This window comes from Lynx rufus, unplaced genomic scaffold (assembly GCF_022079265.1).
Source record: "Lynx rufus isolate CCGP_SWC_20201006 ecotype Redwood Valley unplaced genomic scaffold, mLynRuf1.p SCAF_9, whole genome shotgun sequence".
In the NCBI taxonomy this organism is placed as follows: Eukaryota; Metazoa; Chordata; class Mammalia; order Carnivora; family Felidae; genus Lynx; species Lynx rufus.
This window is the reverse complement of record NW_025814897.1, coordinates 101,507,265-101,533,521: the sequence shown is the minus strand read 5'-3', so window position 1 is coordinate 101,533,521 and position 26,257 is coordinate 101,507,265. Positions and strand designations below refer to the sequence as shown.

General features: G+C 36.6%; 2 protein-coding genes across 2 annotated transcripts; both read right to left on the bottom strand.

Annotated features, from left to right (window-relative positions):
• Positions 1-8,631: 8,631 nt before the first annotated feature.
• Positions 8,632-9,570, bottom strand: LOC124504578 (olfactory receptor 1052-like). Its single transcript, XM_047070014.1, has one exon. The coding sequence runs from the start codon at positions 9,568-9,570 to the stop codon at positions 8,632-8,634; it is 939 nt and encodes a 312-aa protein (XP_046925970.1).
• Positions 9,571-18,323: 8,753 nt separating this feature from the next.
• Positions 18,324-19,262, bottom strand: LOC124506048 (olfactory receptor 5AS1). The gene has a single exon (XM_047072055.1). It carries the CDS (start codon positions 19,260-19,262, stop codon positions 18,324-18,326), a length of 939 nt encoding a protein of 312 aa, XP_046928011.1.
• Positions 19,263-26,257: the final 6,995 nt, after the last annotated feature.

The following is a 26,257-nucleotide window of genomic DNA, read 5'->3' as shown; positions in this document are numbered from 1 at the left end:
CTGACAGCTCAGAGTCCAGAGCCTGTTTAGATTCTGTGTCTCCCTCTCAAACTCAGTTTCTCTCTCTTTCTCAAATATACATAAACATTAAAAAAGTTACAATACGTTATATTAATTAATACAACATATTGAAACGTTATAGAAAATAACTTTCTTCAAGAAAAGTTACGGAGGAATAATTCTGATACAAGAAGGAGTGCTGATATAAGTGTATAATTTAATGAGTTTTGACAAACACATACTCCAGGCCAATTACTACCACAATCAAAACATAGAACATTTCTATAACCCTCAAAGTATCTTGTTCTCTCTCCAAGAAACCCCTGTTTCTGAAACCCAGCTCCAAAGAGCTGCTGATCAGCCATATATATTTATGAGATATGCTTTTTCGGAGTTTCATAAAGTTGGGATAATACAGGTTTTTTTGGTCTGGATTTTTTTTCAATCAGAATACTGTTTTCAGAAACATGTGACAGCAATCATTAGTTGTTGTTGTTGTTGTTGTTGTTTGGTAACATTCCATTGTATGCATATACACACTTTGTTTATCCGCTCACGCCTTAATGCACTTTTGGGTTGTTTGCAATTTTCGGCTACTTCGAATAAACCTGTTATAAATACTAGAGTAAAAGTTTTGAAAGGACATGATTACTCAGTTCTCCTCCATAAGTATCTAAGAGTGAAGTCTTTCACTTCATTAACAGGGAATATCTATTTATTTAAATGTCCCGTTCCTCTCAGCAATGTTTTATAGTTTTAGTGTCCTTACCATCAAGTTGATTTTTTGTTGTTGGATTTATTCCAAAATGTTTTATACATTTTGTACTATCATTAATAGAGATATTTTATTAATTATTTGAGCAGTTTGCTAGTAATACACAGAAAACAGTTGAGTTTTGTATATTGATTTTGTAAGACTTGGTAAGACATTTTACATACATGAAAATTTCATCCAAGAATGAAAATTGTACTTATTCTTTTCTAATTTGCCTGCCTTTAGCATTTTCTTTGTATTGTTCATTTATTTTGTGTTATTCTATTTTGTTTTTTTCATTTTTTTAATGTTTGTTTATTTCTGAGAGACAGAGTGCAAGCGGGGGAGGGGTAGAGAGAGGGAGACACAGAGTCCAAAGCAGGCTCCAGGCTCTGAGCTGTCAGCACAGAGCCCAAGGGGCTTGAACACAAGAACTTTGAGATCATGACCTGAGCCAAAGTCTGAGGCTCAACCCACTGAGCCACTCAGGTGCTCCTGTAATGTTCTATTTTTTTACTGTTCTTTCATTTAGTATTGTTCCTTTATTTTGTATTGTTTATTCCTTCCTTACTTATTTTTTGCCTCATTTTTGAATTGTTCTACCTTTTACTTAAATGTAAAGCGCATCTATTCCTGCAGCTTATTTTTGTGTATTTTTGTGTATTGTATGTTATGTAATGGGAATCTTCAGTAAAATATTCAGTAGAATTTTTTTTTACCAAAAGCAGTTTGTCCAATACTATGTCAGGTATTTATTTATTTATTTATTTATTTATTTATTTATTGTTTTGCTTTTTAACCTCTTTCTCCTCTCTTCCTCTCTGGAAACTTCACTATGTGTCTATTGTTATACTGAATCGTATCACACAAATCTCTGCTGTGTTTATTTTCCTTCATTCTTTTCACGTTCGATCTTCAAATGGGATGATTTCCATTGATTTATCTCTAAGTTCACCGATTCTTTCTTTCATCATCTCATACTTGTTTTTGGATCTTTTTAATAGATTTTTCATTTCAGTTATTACATTTTTTAACTGCAGAATTCTCATTTGGTATTTAATCCTTTTCTTTTTATTGAGATACTCTATTTGATGAATACTTATTGTTAACACTTTCTTTTAATTCTTTATATATTTTCTTTAATTATTTGAACATATTATTTATATAATACCTTGAAGTCTTTTTCTGCTCAAGCTAACATCTGGGTCATGCAGTTCCTACTGACTTTTGTTTTTCCTGAGTTCAAAGCATTACACTTTTCTGTTCCTTTATAGGTCTTGTAAATTTGTGTTAAAAACTACACTTTATAGGGGCACCCAGGCGACTCGATTGAGCATCTAACTCTTGATTTCGGCTCAGGTCATGATCCCAGGGTCATGGGATCAAGCCCCAGGTTGGGTTCTGTGCTTAGCATGGGACCTGCCTAAGATTCTCTTTCTCTCCCTCTGCCCCTCTCCCTTGCTGATGCTCTCTCTCTCTCTCTCCCTCTCTAAAAACTAAAACAATAAAAAATCTTCTCTTTATATGTACAGTGTAGATGCTCTGCATTTTGTATGTGCAACTTTATTAAGTACTGGCAACTTTCAAGATTGTTGTTCTGAGTAACATCTCCATCGGTGCTTTATAAGAATAATAGCACCTCCATTTCTTCACCATTTTTATTATTTTTTATTTTTTTATTTTAATTTTTTTACTGTTTATTTTTGAGAGAGAGACAGAATGTGAGTGGGGGAGGAGCAGAGAGAGAGGGAGACACAGAATCCGAAGCAGGCTCCAGGCTCTGAGCTGTTGGCACACAGCCCAATGTGGGGCTCGAACTCACGAACCGTGAGATCATGACCCAAGCTGAAGTCGGACGCTTACCGACTGAGCCACCCAGGCACCCCCACCAACATTTTTATTTGCCTCTCCCCACTCACTATTTGTTTTAAAGATTTTATTTCTTTTAAGTAATCTCTACACCCAACATGGGGCTCGAACTCACAACCACAAGTTAAGGAGTCACTGGCTCCAACAATTAAGCTAAAACAGGTACCCCTAATATTAAATACTATTTTTATTGTCATACATTTTTGTGATTAATTTTCTGTCCCCAAATTACTAATAAAGTTGAACAACTTTCTTTCATTTTTACTGCAAGTGGGGAGATTTTCGATATTTATGGTGTGACATACCTTGCTCCCTGCCCCCGTCTTTTATTTTTTTTCTATTACATTGACTACTAGGTTTTATTGGATTTCTTTATATATTTTGATTGTAATTTCATATTTATGTAGGAAAAATATTTTCGTTGACTCTGTGGTTTTACTCTATACTTTTTTTTTTTAACAATTTTAACGTTTATTCATTTTTGGGACAGAGAGAGACAGAGCATGAACGGGGGAGGGGCAGAGAGAGAGGGAGACACAGAATCGGAAACAGGCTCCAGGCTCTGAGACATCAGCCCAGAGCCCGACGCGGGGCTCGAACTCACGGACCGCAAGATCGTGACCTGGCTGAAGTCGGACGCCTAACCGACTGCGCCACCCAGGCGCCCCATTTTTTTAAAAAAAAATCAATATAGTTCAATTTGCTATTTTTCTCCTTAATGGTCAGAACTTTTTATGTCATATTAAAGAAATATGATGCCTATTAAGTGTTTAAGATGTCTCAATACAGGTTTTTTATTGTTATAACTTTTGCATTCACTATGTATGATTGATTGCCCTCCATTTTTAATCATGCAATTTGAAATATTAAATATACTGCGCTCTGTTCCCTTTTTCATTTTTCTTATAATGGTAGAGCTTTAGAAGGTTTAAACCCCTTTGATACACACTGCATTTTTCATTGTCTTTTCCATGCATTTGTATTCTATTTACTTTAAACCTCCTAATAAAATATTATTGTTGTTGTACAGTCAAAATTCAATCACTATTTATAATTACCCACAAATCTCAAACTTACCCTTCCCTTTGCTTTCCATATTTTATTCACTGAAATTCCATTTTTGTCTTTTCCTCTGAGCATTTAAAAATTATATACACACTCATACACATAGACACACATTATAAAGTGCCCTGATATTAAGTATACAGCTTATTTAAATTTTGTGTCTATGGCCATGGGCATAACCACCATATAAATCATAGTGATACAGATATTTCTAGGACTACAGAATGCTCCCCGGTAGTTGTATTACTATAAATTAATTTGTTAAACCTTACACAAATGGAATCTTGCATATGGACTTTTTGTGTCTGCTTTCCTTTATTGATCATAACGTTTGTGACCTTCATTGACATTGTGTTTTGGTAGCTGTTTCCAAAAAGCACTATGTATCCCTCCATCTTGTGAATATATCAAAACTTATTAACTTATTCTCTCAAAATGGTCTGTTTTATTGTTCTAGTTATAAACAATAAGAATAAGACTGCTGAGAGCATTTTTGTTCCTCTATGCTTGTGAACACACACACTCATATCTAAGTGGAAATCCTGGGACATAGTTAGCTATATATCCAGCTTACCATCAGACGTTCTCCAAAATGCCTGTACCATTTTCATATATCTGTTGGAAATGTGTGAGCAATGATGTTAAACATTTTTACCTACGCTTGTTGGCATTTTGGATGTCTTTCATACAAAGTTTGTTTTCTATTTTTTTCCACATTTAGTTGTCTTACATGTCTTTTATTGATTGGTGATTCTTTTTAATATATTCTGGATGAATCTTTTGTCAGTACACATTCTGTGAATATTTTTCCATATTGTATGGCTTACCTTTTCAGTGTCATAATGGTGTATTTCTAGAGACAAAAGTCCTCATTTAAAACAAAGACCTCACTAGGTGTTGTATGTAAGTGATGAATCACTCAATTCTATACCCAGAACTAATATCACACTCTAGGTTAACTAACTGGAATTTAAATACAATTTCGGAGAAAGAAAAAAATAAAACAAAGACCTGTACTTCCATTGTCCATTTTATTTTACTACTTGTGTATCCTTATTAAGAAATGTATGCCCCTCCCCTCCAAAAAAAAAAGAAAAAAGAAAAAGAAAACCAACGTTTGCCCATTTTGATGTAATAAAGATTCAGACTTATGTTTATTTCTAGAGGCTTCAGTGTTTTGTTTTGTTTTCATCTCTCACACGTTTACTTCTATGATCCATCTTAAGTCAATCTTCACGTACGATATGAGTTAAAATTAAGGTTTGTAACTCTTTTGTAGCCCTGCTTATATTTTGTGTTTTCCTGCTCTTTCTTACTCTTTTTTTAAAAATACTTTCAGGCTTGGGCCGGTTGGTGGCTCAGCCGGTTGAGCGTCTGACTTCAGCTCAGAACATGATCTCCTGGTTCGTGAGTACGAGCCCCGGGTCGGGCTCTGTGCTGACAGCTCAGAGCCTGGAACCTGCTTCGGATTCTGTGTCTCCCTCTGTCTTGGCCCCTCCCCTGCTCGCACTCTGTCTCTTCAAAATGAATAAATGTTAATTTTTTAAAATACTTTCAGGCTCTTTGCATGTGAATGAAATTTTCATAGAAAGGGAGGATAACATTACTTTCCACCAGGGAGGGCTTCACTCTTTCTAAAAAGGCAGAAAGAATGAGAGGCTGACTAAGTTAATTCAATTATTATTTGGGCTAGTTCTGGACGGGGTTGAAGTTAGAACTCATTTTTCTTCTGGTTTGTCCCTGTTGCAGGGTTCAGGTGGGCCTCTCTCTTTCTAGTCCTTAAATACTGCAGAAAATTCAGTTTTGACTCTTTGGCGGTGTAGTTAGCCTCCTGCCCTATAAAGGCATACCTTGGAGATATTGTGGATTCAGTTCCAGAATGCTGAAATATAGTGAGTCAAGGAAAATATTTACTTGACTCTTTGGCTATTATGTCACATAATAGACATTATGCGATAGTCTATTAAGTGTGCAATAACACTGTATCAAAAAAAAACACAATGTGGTACTTTAATTTAAAAACATTTTATTGCTACGAAATATTAACTATCATCTGAGCTTCCAGTGAGTTACCATCATTGGTCACTATTGATGTACAAATACGCAATGAGGGGCGCCTGGGTGGCTCAGTCGGTTAAGCCTCCGACTTCAGCTCAGGTCACGATCTCGCGGTCCGTGAGTTCGAGCCCCGCGTGGGGCTCTGGGCTGATGGCTCCGAGCCTGGAGCCTGCTTCTGATTCTGTGTCTCCCTCTCTCTCTGCCCTTCCCCCATTCATGCTCTGTCTCTCTCTGTCTCAAAAATAAATAAACGTTAAAAAAATACGCAATGAAAATTTTGGAATATTGCCGAGAATTACCAAAATGTGACACAGAGTTACAAAGTGAGAAAATTCTGGTGGAAAAGTGGCACCAATAGTCTTGCTTGATGCAGGGTTGCCAAGAAACTTCAATTTGTTAAAAAAAAAAAAAAACAAACGCAGTAGCTATGAAGTTAACGTGAAGCACAATCAAGTGAGGTGGGCCTGTACATCTTCAAATGGGAGCAGGGGCCTTGAGGCGGCTGCCAGCCCTGTGTTCGACGCAGACCTCTACGTCGGGTGGGAACTTAGCAGCCAAGCGCCTAAACACTGAGAAAGATGTCACTGTCTTTCCAGCTACATCCGAATCTGCAAAGTCTGAACCTTCTCGTGCTCCAAAAAGAAAACTCTAGCCCTTTGTGCCTGGCTTACAGCAAGATCAAAATCTGGCCAATGCTTTGGGGAAGAAACCCGTATTACATTTGGTGCTAGCAGGACTTCCTGTCTTCTAAGCACTGCAGGAAAGTGGGAGATTTTACTCCACCCTGCGGTCCAGAACCAATTGCTTATGTTCTCCGCCCTCCATCCCATCCAATTTCCCGTGAGGCCAAAAACAGCTGTGTGTTTAAGCTCCCAGGTAATCCAGTCATCTCTGCAGGCCACATACCTGCCTAAAGGGCCACTGTTCTCTCTGTGGCTCCAAAAGCAGCCACAGAGCACAGGAGTCCCTCCTTTAGGTAGACTACAATCTTCAATATTTACTTTGTTTGGGACAACACCAAATGTTCCTCTGTTTTCCTGTTCCTCCTTGTTCCTGTTCCCCCTCTATTTTCCATTAATTCTCCATTTAGATATGTCTATCCATCTATTTGTCTCTCTAATCTATTATCTATCTGTCGTCTGTCAATCATTTATCTACCCCTTTTCATCTATCATCTATCTATCATCTATCTATCTATCATCTATCTACCTGATCTACTATATGTCCATCCTTTCATTTATTTGTTTACCTGGCCTTCAGTCCTGCTCAGACCCAGAATATGGCTAATGCCCTGAGAGGATATACAACCATGTGGGTAAAACCTGCAAATATCTGCCCAAACCTCTCCCGAGTCCTCTGAACCCTCTGTAGACCCTCCAGGCAAACCATGTGTGCATCACCAAGTGTGCACTGAATCAGTGAGATGAAGTCAGCTCACATCTTCAAATTTACATCTCTCTGAAACCTAAGCCACTCCAACTCTCTTTTCTTCCATAGAGACTCACTTTATTCCAGAGATGATGTCTTATCTTATCTTGCTTGTCTTGTCATTTTTGCATAGATGCTGTTTCCATCACAAGCTACTCCATCCAGAAGTAAAAGTCCTCCTGTCATGTTATAAGCACTTTCCCCATATTTTCCTAACTTAAAAAAAAAATTGAGGGGTGCCTGGGTGGCTCAGTCAGTTAAGTGTGCAACTTTGGCTCAGGTCATGATCTCGCAGTTCATGAGTTCTAGCCTCTCATCGGGCTCTGTGCTCAGAGGTCAGAGCCTGGAGCCTGCTTCGGGTTCTGTGTCTCCCTCTCTCTCTCTTCTCCTCCCCTCCTTGTGCTCTGTCTCTCTCTGTCTCTCCAAAATAAACATTAAAATTTCGTTTTAATTTTATAAAAAAAATTGAAACATTTCAAATTTGCAGAACAGACTCAAGAATAAGACAGATTTTCAAAAATATTTAGATGATCTCTCCTGTGTTCTTTACCTGTAGATCCTAACTGCAATTGCTACATTTGTTTTATTACTTTCTCAATTTCTACTTACTGTATGTACATAAGTATGAGTGTATATACATATATTTATATTTATGCTTATAATAGTAATGACATAATATTATTTTATATTATCCAGTACATAGTCATGCTCTCCAAATGTTTGCGATCCAATATTAGGTAATGCATTCATCTTCACACAACACTTTGGAGACTCTTTTATTATATTCCTCTATTACCCATTCCTCTAACACCTTTTGCTCCGTATCCTGAATCTATTTGTGTTTGGATCTCACAGCATACTTGGTACAAGTAAAGGGATTCAACAGAAGTGTGTTGAATGAATAAACTATAACTAATGTATGTCATTTCTTCTATAACCACTCTTCTAAGATATCACTAAAATATGTAACTTAAATACAGAAGTGGAGATATGTGTCCTTACTTCAAAGGCAGCATTTTTAGAACAACAACAACAATCAAAAAGATCTGATTCCAAGATAATCAAGCCAAGGGACTATTTCATTCTTCCTCTCAGATAAGAGTGCATTTGTTGGAGTATTGGAATGTTCTTTTCATTTGAACCAATGTCAGACTCTTTTAAATCCATGCTGAGCTCTTTCACAGTTTAGCATCAGAATTTCTCAGAAAAAAAATGTATTAGCTCTTGAGAGAAAGGAACTGTTAAGTCACAAAACAATGAATGGTCAAATAGAGTGATTTTCCAGTAATTTTCCATTAATTCTCAACACTCAACACTCATGTCAAACTCAACACTTAGTCTTCAATTTCGTAAGACTATCTTGATTATAGTTTTGTTGGCATTTGTGTCTGTGATACAATTTTCAGGAAAGGCTATCAATTTAATGTTAGGTCAACAAAGCCACCACCAAGGTTGTGTCAGGTGGGGGTTCTCTTCCACCACATTGACCTTTTTGCTGCCTCTTTTACATCCTTATTGCGTAAGCTATAAATCAGTGGGTTCAGCATGGGGATAACCAATGTATAAAACACAGCAGAGACTTTCTCCTGTTCCAGGGAATACTGAGAACTTGGCTGGATGTAACTAAAGGTTACAGACCCATAGAATAAGGTCACAGCAGTGAGGTGAGAGGCGCAAGTGGAGAAGGCTTTGTGCCTCCCCTCAGCTGAGCGGATTCTCTGGATGGCAATGATGATGCACGTATAAGAGACCATGATGATAGTGAAAGTGAACATTGCAATGACCCCAGAGAAAACCAAAAGTAGCATCTCATTGTTATGGGCATCAGAGCAAGAGAGTCTCAGAAGAGGCGGGATGTCACAGAAATAATGATTCACGATGTTAGGACCACAGAAATCTAGCTTGAGCAAACCTATTGTGTGTGTCAACGAATTAATGAGCCCACCCAAGTATGACGCAAGGACCATCTGAATACAAACCTTCTGGGTCATTATGAGTGTATACGACAAGGGATTAGCTATTGCCACATAGCGGTCATAAGCCATCATAGACAGAAGGATGCCCTCTGTGGTTACATAAACTGCAAAAAAGAAACTCTGTAGAACACAACCAGAAAATGTGCTAGCTTTGTGTTTTGATAGAAAATTGACCAACATCTTTGGAGCAAAGACAGTAGAGTAGCAGATATCACAAAAAGAGAGGTTGCTAAGGAAAAAGTACATTGGAGTATGAAGTTGGGTATTTAACCAGATCAAGATAATCATCCCCCAATTACCTGCCAGAGTGATGGAATAAATAAGGGTGAAAAGGAAAAAGAGAGGGATCTGCAAATTAGGGTTTTCAGTTAAACCTACCAGAAGGAATTCCTTCACCCCTGTCTGGTTCCAACCTGCCATGCATTCAGGTTCATGTAGCTTTTCAGTCGCAGAGCAAGGTGATATCACTCAGATGAAAAAAGATATATGTATATAACTTCCTCCATGATCCAGGATCCATAATAGCATTGGAACATTTATGTGTACCCTATAGTTGGTTGAAAGAAAGAAATTAACTTCAGCAGTGGACTATATAAGTACCGGACAATTCATCTACAGTGTCTTACATTTTGGGAACTGGAGATTATTTTATTCCTGGCTTCTCAGTTTCCACATCATAAATATTACAAAACAGAAACTCTCTGACAAGAAATTATTAATTGGTAGAACCGATAGTCAAACACGACTATGCTTCATATCAAACCTCTGACTCATTCTAGGCCATATACAAGTCTTCTGCTTACATGGGCTACACACTGTTGCACCTTATTATAGAAATTATTTCTTCGGGCACCAGGATGACTCGGTTAAGCATCTGACTTTGGCTCCGGTCATGATCTCATGATTCGTGTATTCGAACCATGCATCAGGCTCTGTGCTGACAGCTCAGAGCCTGGAGCCTGCTTTGGATTCTCTGTCTCTCTCTCTTCTCTCTCTCTCTCTCTCTCAAATAAATAAATAAAACTAAAAAAAAAATATTTCCTTATCTTTTGGCCAAACTGTTCCTACTTTTTTTTTTTAGTTTATGTATCTATTTTGAGAGGTGGGGGAGGGGCTGAGAGAGAGGGAGAGAGAGACAATCCCAAGAAGGCTCTGCACCATCAACACAGAGCCCAATGTGGGGCTCAAACACATGAACCATGAGATCATGACCTGAGCTGAAGTCGCTGCCTCCTGACTGAGTCAGCCAGGTGCCCCTGTTCCTACTTTTTAATACCCAGTTAACTCACGATTCTGACTTTCATAATAGGCAACCCCTTTCCTTTCCAAATCTCAAACATCAGAACTTTATTTTGCCTCACCTTTTGCCCAGATTCCACACTCGCAAGTTCAATGACCATGTCCTCCGAAAGAGCTGAACTGAGAGAAAGAGGTAGAACAATCTTTTCTTCATTTGATATTGTTAAGGCCAATCAAAAACTAGCAGGACAATTTAATTTGAAAATCCTTCCCTTTTGCATCTTTGTATAATTTCACCTTTACATCTTTGTTTTTTTATCATCATTGAAACAAAACCTCCAAAAACCTAATATATAGAGACAAGATATGAGTGTGAGGGACCAAAACTACACCTATCAGATATGCCTGCTTTCAAAAATGTAGACTGCCATAGAGTTTCACTTGTTTTTTGACATATTATACTTATTCAATAATATTTATGGTTAAATATTAATAAGTTAATTCATTCATATACACTTTCATGCACTCAATAGGTATTCTTACTTACTACTTTATGCCAAGAAATGTTAAATTTTCTAGAAATGAAGCAGTGAGCAAGAAACATGCCACGCTTTCAAGTAGCTCACATTTTATTAGAAAAATAAATAAACAAGTATTGATATACTATATACAGTAATAATAAGTGCCATGAAGAAAGGTAAAGAAGAGGGAGTAAAAATGATGATAGGTACCCTATTCTGCAGTATATTAGTTCTGTATCATTACCATAAAAAATTACCAAAAATCGGTGTCTTAGATCCTATCTGTATTTTAAATCAGTGGCCCTGAGAAACACAGTGAATCCACGTTCAATTGTATCCAAGGCAAAGAAGGAACTATTTGTGGAAATTACCAGTACCTTTTTTTTTTCTGTTAATAAAACCAGATCATAAAGTATAAAATCAAATTTTTAACCTGGAGGGGCGCCTGGGTGGCTCAGTCGGTTAAGTGCCCAACTTCCCCTCAAGTCATGATCTCGCAGTTCATGGGTTCGAGCCCTGCGTCAGGCTCTGTGCTGACAGCTCAGAGCCTGGAGCCTGCTTCGGATTCTGTGTCTCCCTCTCTCTCTGATCCTCCCCTGCTCATGCTCTGTTTCTCTCTCCTTCAAAAATAAATAAACATTAACAATTAAAAAAAAATAACCTGGAAATAAACTCAACCTAAAACAAAAACAAGAACAAAAATTTAAAAAAAAATTAGAGGTAAAACGTACTTTGTGTATGTTTCTGAGCAGCAATATTTTTCTCCTGTAAGGCTGTTTAGCATCATGGGAACATGGCATTCTGGAGTATAGCAGAATGAGGAAGGCTTGGTTCCACCATAGCTTAGCCCTTAATTTGCCTTATATTTTGCCTATTTGTAAGAAACTATAAAAAGGAACCAACATGGCAGAGTTTGCATGATTTTCCCTTTTATGTATTTTATGTATTTCCCTAAATGTTTGCATGGTTTTCCTTTTTATGTATTTTATGTATTTCCCTAAATGTTTGCATGGTTTTCCCTTTTATGTATTTTATGTATTTCCCTAAATGTAGGGAAAGAGAAAAAAAATGGGTTTCCTGCAAGTTTGAAACTATAGTTTATCTAGTCTACTTTAAAAACAATACACCTTGATTTGAAGACTATTCTATCCAGGCACACTAGATTTCTAGTGGGAAGAAGGATCAGCTGGCTGCAGTGAAAACAGTGTTAAGCTCTGAAAATCAAGTGTCTGTGTGCATGCCCTGGTTTGATCACAGACAGGATGCAGTGACAAACTCAAGGAAAATAGAAAAATAATTCTTAACATATTATTATTGGAGCCATCAAATAAAATTACATGTAAAATATTTCCAAAATGTTCCAAATGTTTTCAAAATATTCCAAAATGTTATTATACAGATATGAAAGAAATTATTTTCCTTGCGATATAAATACATTATAATTCTCAGATATTCTGTTAAGGACTTTGTAAAAATATGTGTAAATAGCCTTAAGTTACTGCATCAACTACATATTAAATATTGTAAACACACATGCATACATGAAAACATTAAGTGCAGCAGGTATTATATACACATTGCCCTTTTTTCATAACATGAGAAGAAAACCTTTGAAATCTAAATAACCCACAAGTTAGGACGTTGTGTTCTGTCTATTTGGGAACATTACTGAAATCATAGAGCTGGTAACAGATTCTTTTAGGGTGAGGAGATAGGAAATATTAAAAGTTTTAAATAAAGCTACGTTACCACTTCTTAAACACATTCACAACAAAGCAAAGTCCAGAGTAAACAGAATATCTGGTAAAGAAGACCAGGTTTTCATGATTCTTCAAAGACTGATTGTTGAGAGCGGAGATTTTTGTAACGTTTGGTGGCTTTTCTTTGGGGGACATGAGCTGTAGCTCACGTGTAGATGTGAATCTCAGATGTCCACAGGTTGGATCATTAGCGTCCTTCCCAGTCTCTTAAGACTAGAGCTAATCATGCCATGTGGCTGAAGTCTCCTCAATCACCATCCACTAGATGTCTCTGCTTTCACTTTGATAAAATGCACTCCCTTTCGTACATAAAACGCTCAAACATCTTGGGGTCAAGATGAATAAACGATACAGAGAATAAACGCAGTGCAGGAACTGAAGAAAAGTGTTCCAATCACAAGCATGCGACTCAGACAAATGTTCAAGTGTTCTCATGGTGAAAGAGCTCAGACTGACTTTTTTTTTCCCCCTGTGAAATGGGGACATTCATACATGTTTTGTCTACCTCATTGGTTCATTATGAAACTGATATAAGGAAACGCATAACATTTTACTCTCCAAACTTTAATAATCATTGACATTAATTTACATTTACACTTTTTATGAGATTTTACACACACACACACACACACACACACACAGAGCATTGATTGAATTGCACACTCTCTTTTTGGTTTATTTACATAAAAATGTATGCTTTTCTCAGAATGCCTGGGTAACTGAGTACGAGAGCATCTGACCCCGGCTCAGGTCATGATCTCACGGTTTGTTATTTTGAGCCCCACATCGGACCATGTGCTGACCGTTCAGAGCCTGGAGCCTGCTTCGGATTCACTGTCTCCCTCTCTTTCCGCCCCTCCCCCGCTCACGCTCCGTCTCTCTCAAAATCAAATAAAATAACATTACAAAATATAAAAAATTAAAATGTATGCTTTTCTTTTCAGCAATAATTCAATAGGAATCATAGAGCTGTGGATTGTGCCTTGTAATTCTTTTTTTAGCTTCCATTCTACTGAAGTGGTAGGAGACACATGAGACACTGTGGGGATTTTGCATATGTTTCACATAGTTTTATTAGCTTTTTGCATAATTTCATATTCATCTCTCTTCAATCATACAAATAATATATTCACTATTTATACATTTGGGAGAGGGTGGTGGATGGTTTTATTAAAGCGTATTGCTAATTAGAATGCCTTAGCTATTTCAATGTAAAAGCAAGTTAGTTACAACATATGCAGATAAATAAAATAATAAAGTCATGTCAGTCCAAATATTGTGCAAAAATCAAATTCATATCACAAAATTATATGCAGTTGTGAAGATTCCAATAAAACAAAATTAGAGTGTCTTTAGATACAAAATGGAAGATATTACCATGTAATCACAGGAAAAAGATCTTCAAAATCCAACAAAACAGTCAATGGAGAAATAAAGTTACCTACATAATGAAGCAGAAAAAAATTAGGAAGGTTGGAAATTAGAAGCAGGAAAAAAAACCCCAATGTTATTAAATGTAGCCAAATTAATGGCACATACTATAAAACCAGCTTTTTCATAATTTGTAAAGACATTGTTTTAATAACTCTAACAAAGGATCAGTGTCAATGGCCAGAAGATAATCTTAAATACTGGCCAAAAATGCCGTGGCTGATACACAACTTGAGTTTTCTGCAATGCAATCTCTAACTTTTTGAGATGGGTTAGCTGCTTCATAAATGGGGAATATTTTGAATCCCAGGAAGATTGGATTTAATACAGAAACAATAAACTTAAGCTCATAAAACACAAAGTTTTAGAAAATTTAGATCCTAAGATTTATCATATTCATGAAACCAATTTCAAATACACAATTCAGAAACTGACTTAAGACTGGGTGTTTTGTTGACAGTTGAAGGGAATGTTAGTATGATTTTAAACAGTATTAAAGTAATAAGATAATTTGGAATTCACTATATTTATATATTCATGTATTAAAATAAAAAGCATTTATATTCTTGTGTTGATTCAATTTATTGACCTAATAAGCTTAAGAAGATAAACAGAAATCTATAACTTCAATGGAAAATATATAGTTTAATTAAATAAGACTATAAATTGTGGCAGTTTTTAAGAGCACTTAGGAATGTGATGGTGAAAATTCACTAGTTATATAATTAGACTACCCTGTTTTTGTTATACGAATCAAAATATAAGGAAAAAAGTTTTATTTTTATGTTTATTACAGAAAAGCATTGCTTGTTAAGTAAAATAAGATAGCAAATTAGCAGTGTATAGTCATTACTGTGTGGAAAAGTGGTTCTTGAAGCTAACAAATAATTCGTCTGTCAACAAATAGATGGGGAATTATGTGTACAGTATTCCAAAACAAAATCACTCTTCACATTACTTAATTTCCAGCATTTTAGATCAATGATATTTGGAGTCTGATATAATGGTAACTTATCAGTATATTAATTGCTGACTACACGCTGAAAATTTCATTACATTCAGATTCCCATATATTATTCATGAAACTCTGGTGACATTGGATTAAAAAAAGTCTCTTTCCATACACACTCATGATCTAGTATTAAACAAAGGAGGAAAAAAGGAAGGAAGGAAGGAAGGAAGGAAGGGAGAGAGAGGAGAGGGGGGTAGAAAATATCCATATGACTTTGAATATAAATTGTAAGACAATACATAACCTAGACAAACATTAGAATTTCCATCATTATTTTAAAAGCTTTTGTAATTTCACTTTTCATCAATGCAAAGTTCAATCATGTAAAGAATGATTTGTTATTTAGATAAGGATTAGACATTGAAAAATTTAATAATAATAAAATTGTTACTATGAATAATATATATACATTATACATGTTATTTATAATATATTATATGTATATGTATGTATATACAATGGAATATTACTTGGTCATAAAAAAGAATGAAATCTTACCATTGGCAAAGACATGGCTGCAGCTAGAGAGCATTATGCTGAGTGAAATAAGTTAGAGAAAGACAAATACCATATGACTTTACTCACATGTGGAGTTTAAAAAACAAAGCAAAAGAATAAAGAGAAGAAAGAGTGGGAGGCAAACCAAGAAACAGACCCTGCACTATAGAGAACAAAGTGATGGTTACCAGAGGGGCGGTGGACAAGGGATGGGTTAAACAAGTGATACATGTTAAGGAATGTACTTTCTGTGATGAACACCAGTGTTCTATGGAAGTATCGAATCTCCATATTGTACACTTGACATTGGTATCCCACTGTAAGTTAGCCAACTGGAATTTAAACAAAAACTTAAGAAAATTAAAACAATGCCAACAACAAAAAAAGCCAAATATATTTTGGTTTACTTATTTTAAAAATAACTTATTTTGGAAAATGAAAAAATGAGTCTTAGATTCAATAGGTCCATACAAGGAAGCTGATATTTTTCTTTTCATGAAACCTTATGTCCATCACACAATGGATGGATAACGAAGAGGAAGCAGCTCATTCCACAATATTCCCATCAATGTTTTTTTAAAACAGAGTATTCTAAAATTAAAAGAATAATTCAAATTAACCTATAAGTTTCAGAAACTAGTAAAAAAAAAACAATTACAAATGAATGACATTGTGTACTCTAACAAATGCTTCATAGTAGGACACGTGTTTTAACAAGTTGAAGGTCACTGATTTGAATATTGAAATCCAGGTTGTGTTTTTATCTTGTTTTTGTTCTTTTGTTTTCTTTATTTTTATTTTGTTTGTTTGTTTGTTTTTTGCTTCCTGGTAACATCTCAGAACATTTGGACTGTTTCACAGATTTTTTTTTAATTTTTTAAATGTTTATTCATTTTTTGAGAGACAGAGAGAGAGACAGAGCGTGAGCAGGGGAGGGACAAAAGACAGAGGGAGACACAGGATCTGAAGAAGGCTCCAGACCTTAGCTGTCAGCCCAGAGCCCAATGGGGGGCTCGAACTCACGAACTGTGAGATCAAGACCTGAGCTGAAGTTGGACACTTAACCGATTGAGCCACCCAGGCACCCTGAACTTCACAGATATTTTTTAATGCTTAATTTCTTCTGGAAATTAAACCTTTACTGTTTCTTAATATCAAATAATAATATAATGGAGGAAAAATAATAAACATTAATATTGCATTGGATTGTAACAAGAAGTGCAAGTTTTACATGTTTTCTAGGAGATTGATACATATTTGAACATCTAATTCTCAAATCATACATACACTAGTAGCTTTACATATATTGTTTCATTTAATCCCCAAAACAGCCCATTTCAATGGGCAATATCTTATTGTTGTCTTATCTCCATTTATAGGGTTACATCCACTATAAACTAATCCAGTCATTCATATTTCCACATTTACTAGAAAATGAACAATATCATATTTTCACATGTATACAATGTATTCTTTCAACTTTGTCAAGATAAAACAAAGAGGAAATGGGAACCGAAGGATGAGAACAACTACGGATAGTTCAATCGACAGAAGTGATCGCAGAGAAAGTAGTGTTTATACTGCAATCGATTTGCGTTGTCAATATACATAATAAAATAACTAGAGCAATTGTTCACCTCTTTGAAGATGGGGACTCAAAGATTCACTCAGGAACAGATGGGCAAATAATTAGTAATGTATACAGTTTATAATCTTTATGATCTTCACAAACTTGTTTGGTTTTCACATGTACACACTGTGAATGGAACAGTAGAGGATCTCTTACACTAATCAGTGCATCCCAGAGAAATAAATGTGTTATAACCTCACACTGTACTAATATTAAAGAGACCCTTGCTATGTGACTTCTATCTAACTTCCTAAGAACCAGCGAAACCACCATTGTTTATCATGAGTGATATCAATTTCCCTGATGATAAGTGTTCTGAAAGTGCAAAATCTAGCCTCATTTTCCCAGACACAGGAAGCTACATTTACTCACTTCACCATCCATCCATCCATCCATCCATTTATTCCATCCATTCATCCATTAAACATACATGTGATGAGAATATGCCATATTTCCTGTACTATATAGGAATTGGAACAATAACCAAGATACATATCCCCTGCTGCCAAGGAGTTTCTACTTATGGATGGGTTGATAGACAAGTCAACATAGACCTTGAGTATAACATGATAAAAAATATAATGAATCAATATACAAAGTATTTTGTGAACACTAATTGGAAAAGAGATATTATTATTTATCTTATCTCAAGCATATTTCATAGAGTAGAGTAATTTTGGAGAGAAGATTTTTAGAAGACAAAAGCATTTTAAAGTATGGAGGATGAAACGTTATCTTTATTTCTGAGAAATTATAATAAATTTAAAATAGTTGACATACAAGGTGTTCATGGCATGATGATATTGGAAGTGCAGACTATACCTTGAATATTCCTTTTTTTAAATTTTTAAATGTTTATTTATTTTTGAGAGAGAGACAGAGGGTGAGCGGGGGAGGGGCAGAGAGAGGGAGAGACAGAATCTGAAGCAGGTTCCAGGCTCTGAGTTGCCAGCACAGAACCTGACACGGGGCTCGAACCCATGAACTGTGGGATCATGACCTGAGCCAAAGTCCGGCACTTAAACGACTGAGCCACCCAGGCGCCCCTACCTTGAATATTCTTAAATGATTTTCATTCTTATTCATTTGAAAGTCCAGTTTCTTTCTAATAGCTTTTTGAGGGCATTTTTTACATCCCTGTTTCTGAAACTGTATATTATTGGATTAAACATGGGAAAGACCACAGTATAAAACACTGCAACTACCTTGTCAGTGTCCAGGGAATAGTCAGTGGTGGGACGTAAGTACATAAACAGGAGTGTTCCGTAGAACAAGGAGACCGCTATGAAATGGGAAGTACAAGTGGAGAACGTTTTGCTCCTGCCCCCTGAGGACTTAATGCTCAAAACAGTGATGAGGATACAGAAGTAAGAGATAAATATGACCACAAAAGTGCTGGTCTGGATGAAACCACATAAGGCAAAGAGCAGAACCTCATTGACATGGATGTCCGTGCATGATAAAGCCAGAAGAGGTGGGATATCACAGAAGAAATGATTGACAATATTAGAGCCACAAAATGACAGCCTGAATGTGAGGCAGACATGTACCATGGAAGTCATACTCCCACTGAAGTATGCCAACACAACGAAGCAGATACAGACTCTCCTCGACATAAGGGTAGAATAGAGCAATGGGTTGCAGATGGCTGCATAGCGGTCATAGGCCATTGCTGCCAGAATGAGGCACTCAGCATCAGCAAAGCAACCAAAGAAAAACATTTGTAGTGCACAGCCATAGGGAGAGATGCTTTTCCTGGATGCTAAAAAATTCACCAGCATTTTAGGAGTGATCGCGGTAGAATAGCAGATGTCTAAGAAAGACAGGTTGCTAAGAAAATAATACATGGGGGTTTGAAGGCTTGGACTGATATGAACTAAGATTATTAAACCCAGATTTCCCACCACAGTTAGTGTATAGACTATAAGAAATACCAAGAAGAGTGTGACCCTGAGAGGCAAATAATCTGTGAATCCAACAAGAAGAAACTCAGTTGGCATGGTGTAATTACTCTCCAACATCCTGGTTTTCTTGTTTTCCTTGTCCAAAAGAGAGGGGATCAGAACACACGTGTTGACTTGAGTGATGTATGAAGCAAGAACGTCTTCACTCTCTCTTCTAAGGAAGCAAATAGAAGGATAATAAAATCATAGTTATGATGGCCTTTTCTGTGACATTTGCTTTTTTTTTCTTTTCTGTCACTTTCTTTAAAAAAGGTAATTAAAAATCTTTGTTGACACTAGAGGATGTTATTCAGAGGTGGTGTTTTGGGCATGAAGAATGTATTTGTTCCTTCCAAGCAGAAACGGGATGAATGTGGCTTGGTTGATTAAGACCAGTAGCATTGTGAAAGTTGGCAAAATCCTCGAAGCAAAGCTTTATTTTTCCATCCTGAAATCCCATTCTTCCATGTAAAGGAAAGTTGAGAAAAACTCTAGGAAGAAAGTTACCACTTTCTGTAGATAATTCTACAGAAGAACAACTGTGATCTTGGGAAGTAGTTTAACTTAACTGTTAAGGCATAGTAGTTATTGTAAGAGATGACAGGATTCAAATCCTAGCTTTCCTGCTTACTGGCTGTGTGAGAATGATTAAATTATTTAACCACTCTGTAATGATTAGAGGAATAAATGAGTGGATATTTGTAAATATTGTTTATGTTACTGGCATCTCATAAACACTAATATGAGAATTTATTAAATAAAATTCGTTAAAGCAAATAAATGGACATCTTGTTTCTTTTTAATTGCTTACTCAATACTCAGTTTTTAAAGCCTATTTATTTGTTTTGAGAGAGAGAGATAGAGAGAGGGAGAGAGAGAGAGTGACAGCATGAGACAGGAAGGGGCAGAGGGAAAGGGAGAGAGAATCCCAAGTAACCTCCATGCTGACAGCATGGTAACCTCATGCGGGGCTCGATCTCATGAATTGTGAGATCATGACCTGAACTAAAACCAAGAGTCAGCCACGTAACCAACTGAGATACCCAGGAACCCCTTTTAAAAGTTTATTTGTTTATTTTGAGAGAGAAAGAGCACATGTGTGAGCAGGGGAAGGACAATTTTTTTAATAAAATACTCAGGTGTCTCAAAATTCATCTTATTTTTGACAACATGGATACACAATCTTGCTTTCTTATAAAGAAAAGTGTGTGTGTGTGTTCTATGTAAATATATTGTTTCGCAGTAGTAAATCTTATACACGTGTCCTATAAGTATTGCTTTCCTCTCCTAGGGTTTATGTTTCTTTCTTACCTCTGAGATAAGACAATGTCTGATGTGAGATCCCGGAAACAGGAAGTGTCTTGAGGAAAAACTGTATCTCTGCACTCATTAATGAACTTCTAAGCTAGCTATATGAGAAAATATATGCTATATAACCAGAGGGAAATTAATCAAGGAAAAAAAAAACAGAATGTGTGTAAATACAAAATAAATCATAGTGTGATGGAATATATTCAGCAGGAAGTTAAAGATTAGAAATGTTAGAGGAATACTGTAGTTAGTAGTAAGGCAATTAAATATTGGAGGTCTATTCTCTCTGCCATGCTTGGTAACCTCAGAGCGCCGCCTCGCCCAACAAAATCATCTGCAATCTTCCAGATACACTTAGAAGAGAGGTCGGTCTTCTTTGGGAACCGGATCATAGAAAGGAAGAACTTGACTAAGAAAACATGTAAGGTGAATGTCAGAAACTATGGGGAAGCAATCCAAACTCTTAAAATAAAAGAGAAAAAAGTTTACATGGCTATGTTGTGCAAATGTCATTTCTAAGCTTTATGTAATATTCACATCCTAACTTAAATCTGTCTTTTCTTTTTTCTCTAAAGTACTGGTTTAAAAACTCAATTCAGTGGGGCGCCTGGGTGACTCAGTTGGTTAAGTGTCCAACTTCAGTTCAAGTCATGATCTCACAGCTCATGAATTTGAGCCCAGTGTCGGGCTCTGTGCTGACCGCTCAGAGCCTGGAGCCTGCTTCGGACTCTGTCTCCCTCTCTCTCTGCCCTTCCCCCACTTCCACTCTCTCTCTCTCAAAAATAAATAAACATTAAACATTTTTTAAATAAATAAATAAATTCAGTGATTAAAGTGGCTAGAGAATCTATAATTAATCATTTGCTGTAACTACATTCTACATTGAACTTTAAATAAGGCGTTCACACAGATTCAGTGGTTAAAGAATCAATCCAATAATCATGGGGTGCGCAAGTAATTCAATCAGTTAAGCCTCCAACTCTTGATTTCGGCTCAGGTCATGATCTCATGGTTTGTGAGGCCCAGCCCCTCGTTGGGCTCTGCACTGATAGCCTGGTGCCTACTTGGGATTCTCTCTCTTTCTCTCCACCCCTTCCCTGCTTGCGCCCTCTCTCTCTCTCAAAATAAATAATAAAATTTTTAGAAAGAATCAATTCAATAATCATAACAAGGTTTCCTCTAAATAATTTGTGTGAACCTTCCAATTAAAGAATTAGTGTTAAAGAACGCACTAAATAACAAAAGTGTACCAAATTTAGGTTTTTCGTCATTGGTTCCCAAGGGTTGTATCAGACAAGATATCACTATTAGCATCAGCTTTTTGACTATACGAGTAACAACACTCTACACTGAGACCTCCAGACCGTCACGTTTGCCTGCTTATCGGGCTTGATTTTGCTATCACTGGTGTAAAAGAGGCTATAGCAAAGACTAGGAAATAGGAAAAAAGAAGTGTCTGGATGCCTGAGTTCTAATTCTGGTTCTTCTACTACAAATTGTTCCATCTTTACGCCAACCTATCCTTGTTTATGAAATCAGACCCACTTTATTCACTGTATAGAATTGTCCTGTAAGGCAAACAAGACTGCATATTCAAGAGCTTCATGACGGGGTAGGACACTTTGATCTTTGTTTGTAGAATATTAATAGAAATTCTCAAAATCAGGCACATTTCTTGAAACATGTTTTATTTTCCCATTGGTATCAACAAGCTAATGGCACCGTGCAGTAGTGGTTAAACACGCAAGATTTGGGGTAGCCAAAGTTGACTTTAACCTCAGATGTGGTCTCTAAGGTTTTGTAAGCCATTCAAGGTTTGTATCCCTGAATTGTTTTATTTCATTTATTAATGTAATAATATCCCACAAAGAAGGTTGAAACCAGGATTAACGTGGATAATTTATAGCACCATTTATAGAACTTATTGTATTAGAGATGCGTCAAATGGATTCATTATTATCTATTATTACCATTAATGCCATTATGATTATTCAATATCTGACACAAAGTCACAAGTTCCCTAAATTGATATTTATAGGCACAAACACAAAATAGTCACATTGTATGCAAATATACGTATGTGCTCATAGAAAGTGAGATTCACCTTACTGATGAGGGTGAGCTTACTTAAGCTTCACTCAATTAATTAAATCATTGGATTTTCCCAAATTCCAACCTAGACACAAGTCAGCTTTCGCCTCCTGGCAATAATGAGCAAAATGAATGAAGCAGTACTTTTGGAAAAAGCTCTAGGTAAGGTAAGTGCAGATTAATGCCTCTATCATCCCCTGTCTACTCCCCCAGCCCACATATACACATAAACTAAGAAAATGCCACAATCAGTGAGCATAACCTTTTCTCTAAGACAACATTATTTTCGTTACACTGTCCCATTCGCAGCAGTCACCTACCTTAGCACCATCTAGAATTCTGAATTGTAGAATTTATCTTGTATAAGCTGTTGACAACACTTCTCTCCAAATTTTACAAATGGATCTTATGAGGGATGAGTATTTATCTCCCAGTGTGTGACAAGTGGGACATTACCTCAAGATAATCCCCAACCCCAGGAGGACTTGGGATATGCAACCACTTTGTTTCCAGTGGTATGACTTGAAGGGTTTATTTTATTTTATATATTTTATTTTAGTATTATTTTTTATTTTATAGAGAAAGAAAACACAAGGGAGAAGGGCAGAGGGAGAGACAGAGAGAGAAACAGAGAGAGAGAGAGAGAGAGAGAGAGAGAGAATCTCAAGCAGCCTCCACACTCGGCTCAGAGCCCAACTCGGGGCTCGATCCCAAGACCCTGGGATTATGACCTTAGCCAAATTCAAGAGTCAGATGCTCAACTAACTGAGCCACCCAGGCACCCCTTAAATGGCTTCTTTTAAATGAGAAAGATGAAAACTGGTAATATAATCAACTCTAATATAGCCAGTTAGGAAACAACACGTGTCTCCATCACTGGAAAATGTTTGACTGAATAAAGCAAACATTTTAATAGTACCGAACAACAACAACAACAACAAAATGCTCTCTCTTGTAAATTCTAAGATTTCTATCAGATGCTGAAAGACACTTCAAAGCATTCGGTATTTGAGGGGATTCTAAAGTACAGTCTCAATACTATTGAGAAGAATCCTAGGCACCCGGATTTTTGTTTGGCATTCAATTATCTGAGTGACTATAAGAAAATATGCCTTGAATGATAAGATGCTGGAGTAAGAGCTTATGACTCAGGCAACCTGGATCTCAATAGGAGTTTCACCATTTCGTAACTGTGAGCCCCTAAGCTACTTATTTAGCCTCGCGGTTATTAATTTTTAAATTATGAATAATAATTGTCGATCTCATCATATTCATGTGAGGATTGGGACAATGCATGTAAAACCTAGCCCCTTGTTCAGCACATTGCATTCATTTAATAATGGTTAGCTTTCTTTAACAAGTATAGCAGCATTTACAGCAGTATTTCTTGGTAATTCAAATACAGTTCTAGCTTTTAAGTTATCGGCAATGGTGTAGTGTCTGTACCTTAAGACTCTTAAGGTAGACAGAATGGAAAACAGGTAAATCCAGGATGCTAGACATTGTAAACATCTGGCTTCTTTCTTATGGCTAGTGGGAAAATTAAAATCACTTTTGTTGCAACTAGAGGGTTTCTTATTTAATAAGCAAAAGGTCAGATCTTTAATAACAAAAGATCAGATGCCAAAATCACTTTCTTTCTTTCTTTCTTTCTTTCTTTCTTTCTTCTTTCTTTCTTTCTTCTTTCTTTCTTTTCCTTCTTTCTTTCTCTTTTTCTTTTTTCCTATTTCATTGACTAACCCTACACATCCGGCAAAAAGAAATACAAAAATAGGAATCTCTTCATTGTGTTTTCAACATATGTAATAGTGAAGAACATTTCCCTTTCTATAAGGAGTGTGTGTCTGTTACTAAAACACAAAGATCCTTCACTTTAAGGGTACTATCGTGTTTCACAAACATTGATATGGAGAAACAGCAGTAGGACAGATATGCCCTTTGAAAGCAGAAAATAGACTGGATAATTCCTTCAGAGTATCGGGAAGGTGAGGACCTTGAGAAACCGGCAGGAACCAAAGGAAATAGACAAGAGCGAGGATCTCACCATGGAAACAGTCTGTTTCATATACGACAATCGCCGGCCCCTTGCATTTCCAGCTGTTGTGAATAATCTTTCATTTTGCTTTGAATTCTAAGTTAGGACTGGAAATTTTGATTAGCCAAGAGTAGTGCACATATTCGAGCTTTAGTTTCTAGGGAGCTGGAGGATGAAATATTTCTCTCCGTGACCTTAGTTGAGGGGCTGAAAAGGCATTGTGACATTCCTGCCTTCCGATTCAGTCCAAACATTACTGTGTGCATCAGAGGAAATTTAACTCTCCTTCATACAAACAGTTGAACCAGAGTAGGGAAGAATCATGTTTAGGGGTGTGTCGTCAACTGTGCATGACCCATACCAAGAAGTCCATCCACATATAACTTCCCTGAATCTCCCCTTTGCTACCAATTGTATTCCTTCATGTTCTTGACCAACTGGCCAAACTGAAATAGATCTCTTCTACCAAGCAGTGTAGATAAAAATGTTCTAGAACTTCTAGAAGCTCTACTTAATGGATAAATCATCCAATATTCTTTAGGAATTCCCTAGTCTGGGGTAAAAATACTGTTGCAGTACATTCTTTGAGGTACAATCACTACCGTATGTAGATCTTCCCAAAAACCGGGCTTCGTTTTTGTATTTTTTTGTTTTGTTTTGCTTTTGCTTTTGTTTAAACTCTTCTGTTAATTGGCCATAGAGTCCCTTGGGGCCACACTGTGCTGGGAAAGTAAGTGGGGGTCTCCTGAAAATTACTTAAACCTTCAGGATTTGCTCAGGCCCAGCTTCACATATGCAAATTCCATGAAATAATACTGTTCTTCATAGAGTACCTGACTTTATCAATAAGAGACGTTATAACACCATGTTCGTAATAGAAAATTTAGGACTCATGATAACCTGGTGTCTTATGGTCAGGCATTTCTATCTCAGCCAGAACCCAGTAGCAAGATAATGCTGTTTTTCAAGATGGGGGAAGTACATTTGCTGAAACAAAAATTTGATCTGTTTAAGATTTCTAAAGGCTTCTGCTATTGCACATATCATTTTGATATGCTCATGTCAATTTGGGAAATGCTGTATGAAAATGACTGAGGCCTGGAACTGCTTGCATTGCAGTTGGAAGAGCCCTTCTTGCTGTGCGTCCTGCACAGAGTTGTCAACCTATTAAAGGAACCACCGAGTGGGTTAAAAGTGGACTCACCCATATAGAAGATATAATCTCCAGAATTGAAAGCTGTTTATCAGTATGTTGCATTTTTTATGTGGTAGGAAACATGAGGTTTAGAAAAATGTGCCTCCACCTAGGAAGGATGTGATATTGTGATGTATAATAAAAAATACATATTTGTTCTTTGTCCCAGTTTCTAGCACAGGGCTTCTAAAACAGCGCTTTCAACAATAGCCAAATTATAGAAAGAGCCTAAATGCCCATCAACTGATGAATGGATAAAGAAGATGTGGTTTATATATACAATGGAATATTACTTGGCAATGAGAAAAAATAAAATCATGACATTTGCAGCAACGTGGATGGAACTGGAGGGTATTATGCTAAGTGAAATAAGTCAGAGAAAGACAGATATATGTTTTCACTCATATGTGGATCTTGAGAAACTTACCAGAAGACCATAGG

Bases quoted from the DNA above. Each gene is read 5' to 3' on its own strand.
- LOC124504578 (XM_047070014.1), bottom strand. From the start codon at position 9,570: ATGGCAGGTTGGAACCAGACAGGGGTGAAGGAATTCCTTCTGGTAGGT.
- LOC124506048 (XM_047072055.1), bottom strand. From the start codon at position 19,262: ATGTTGGAGAGTAATTACACCATGCCAACTGAGTTTCTTCTTGTTGGA.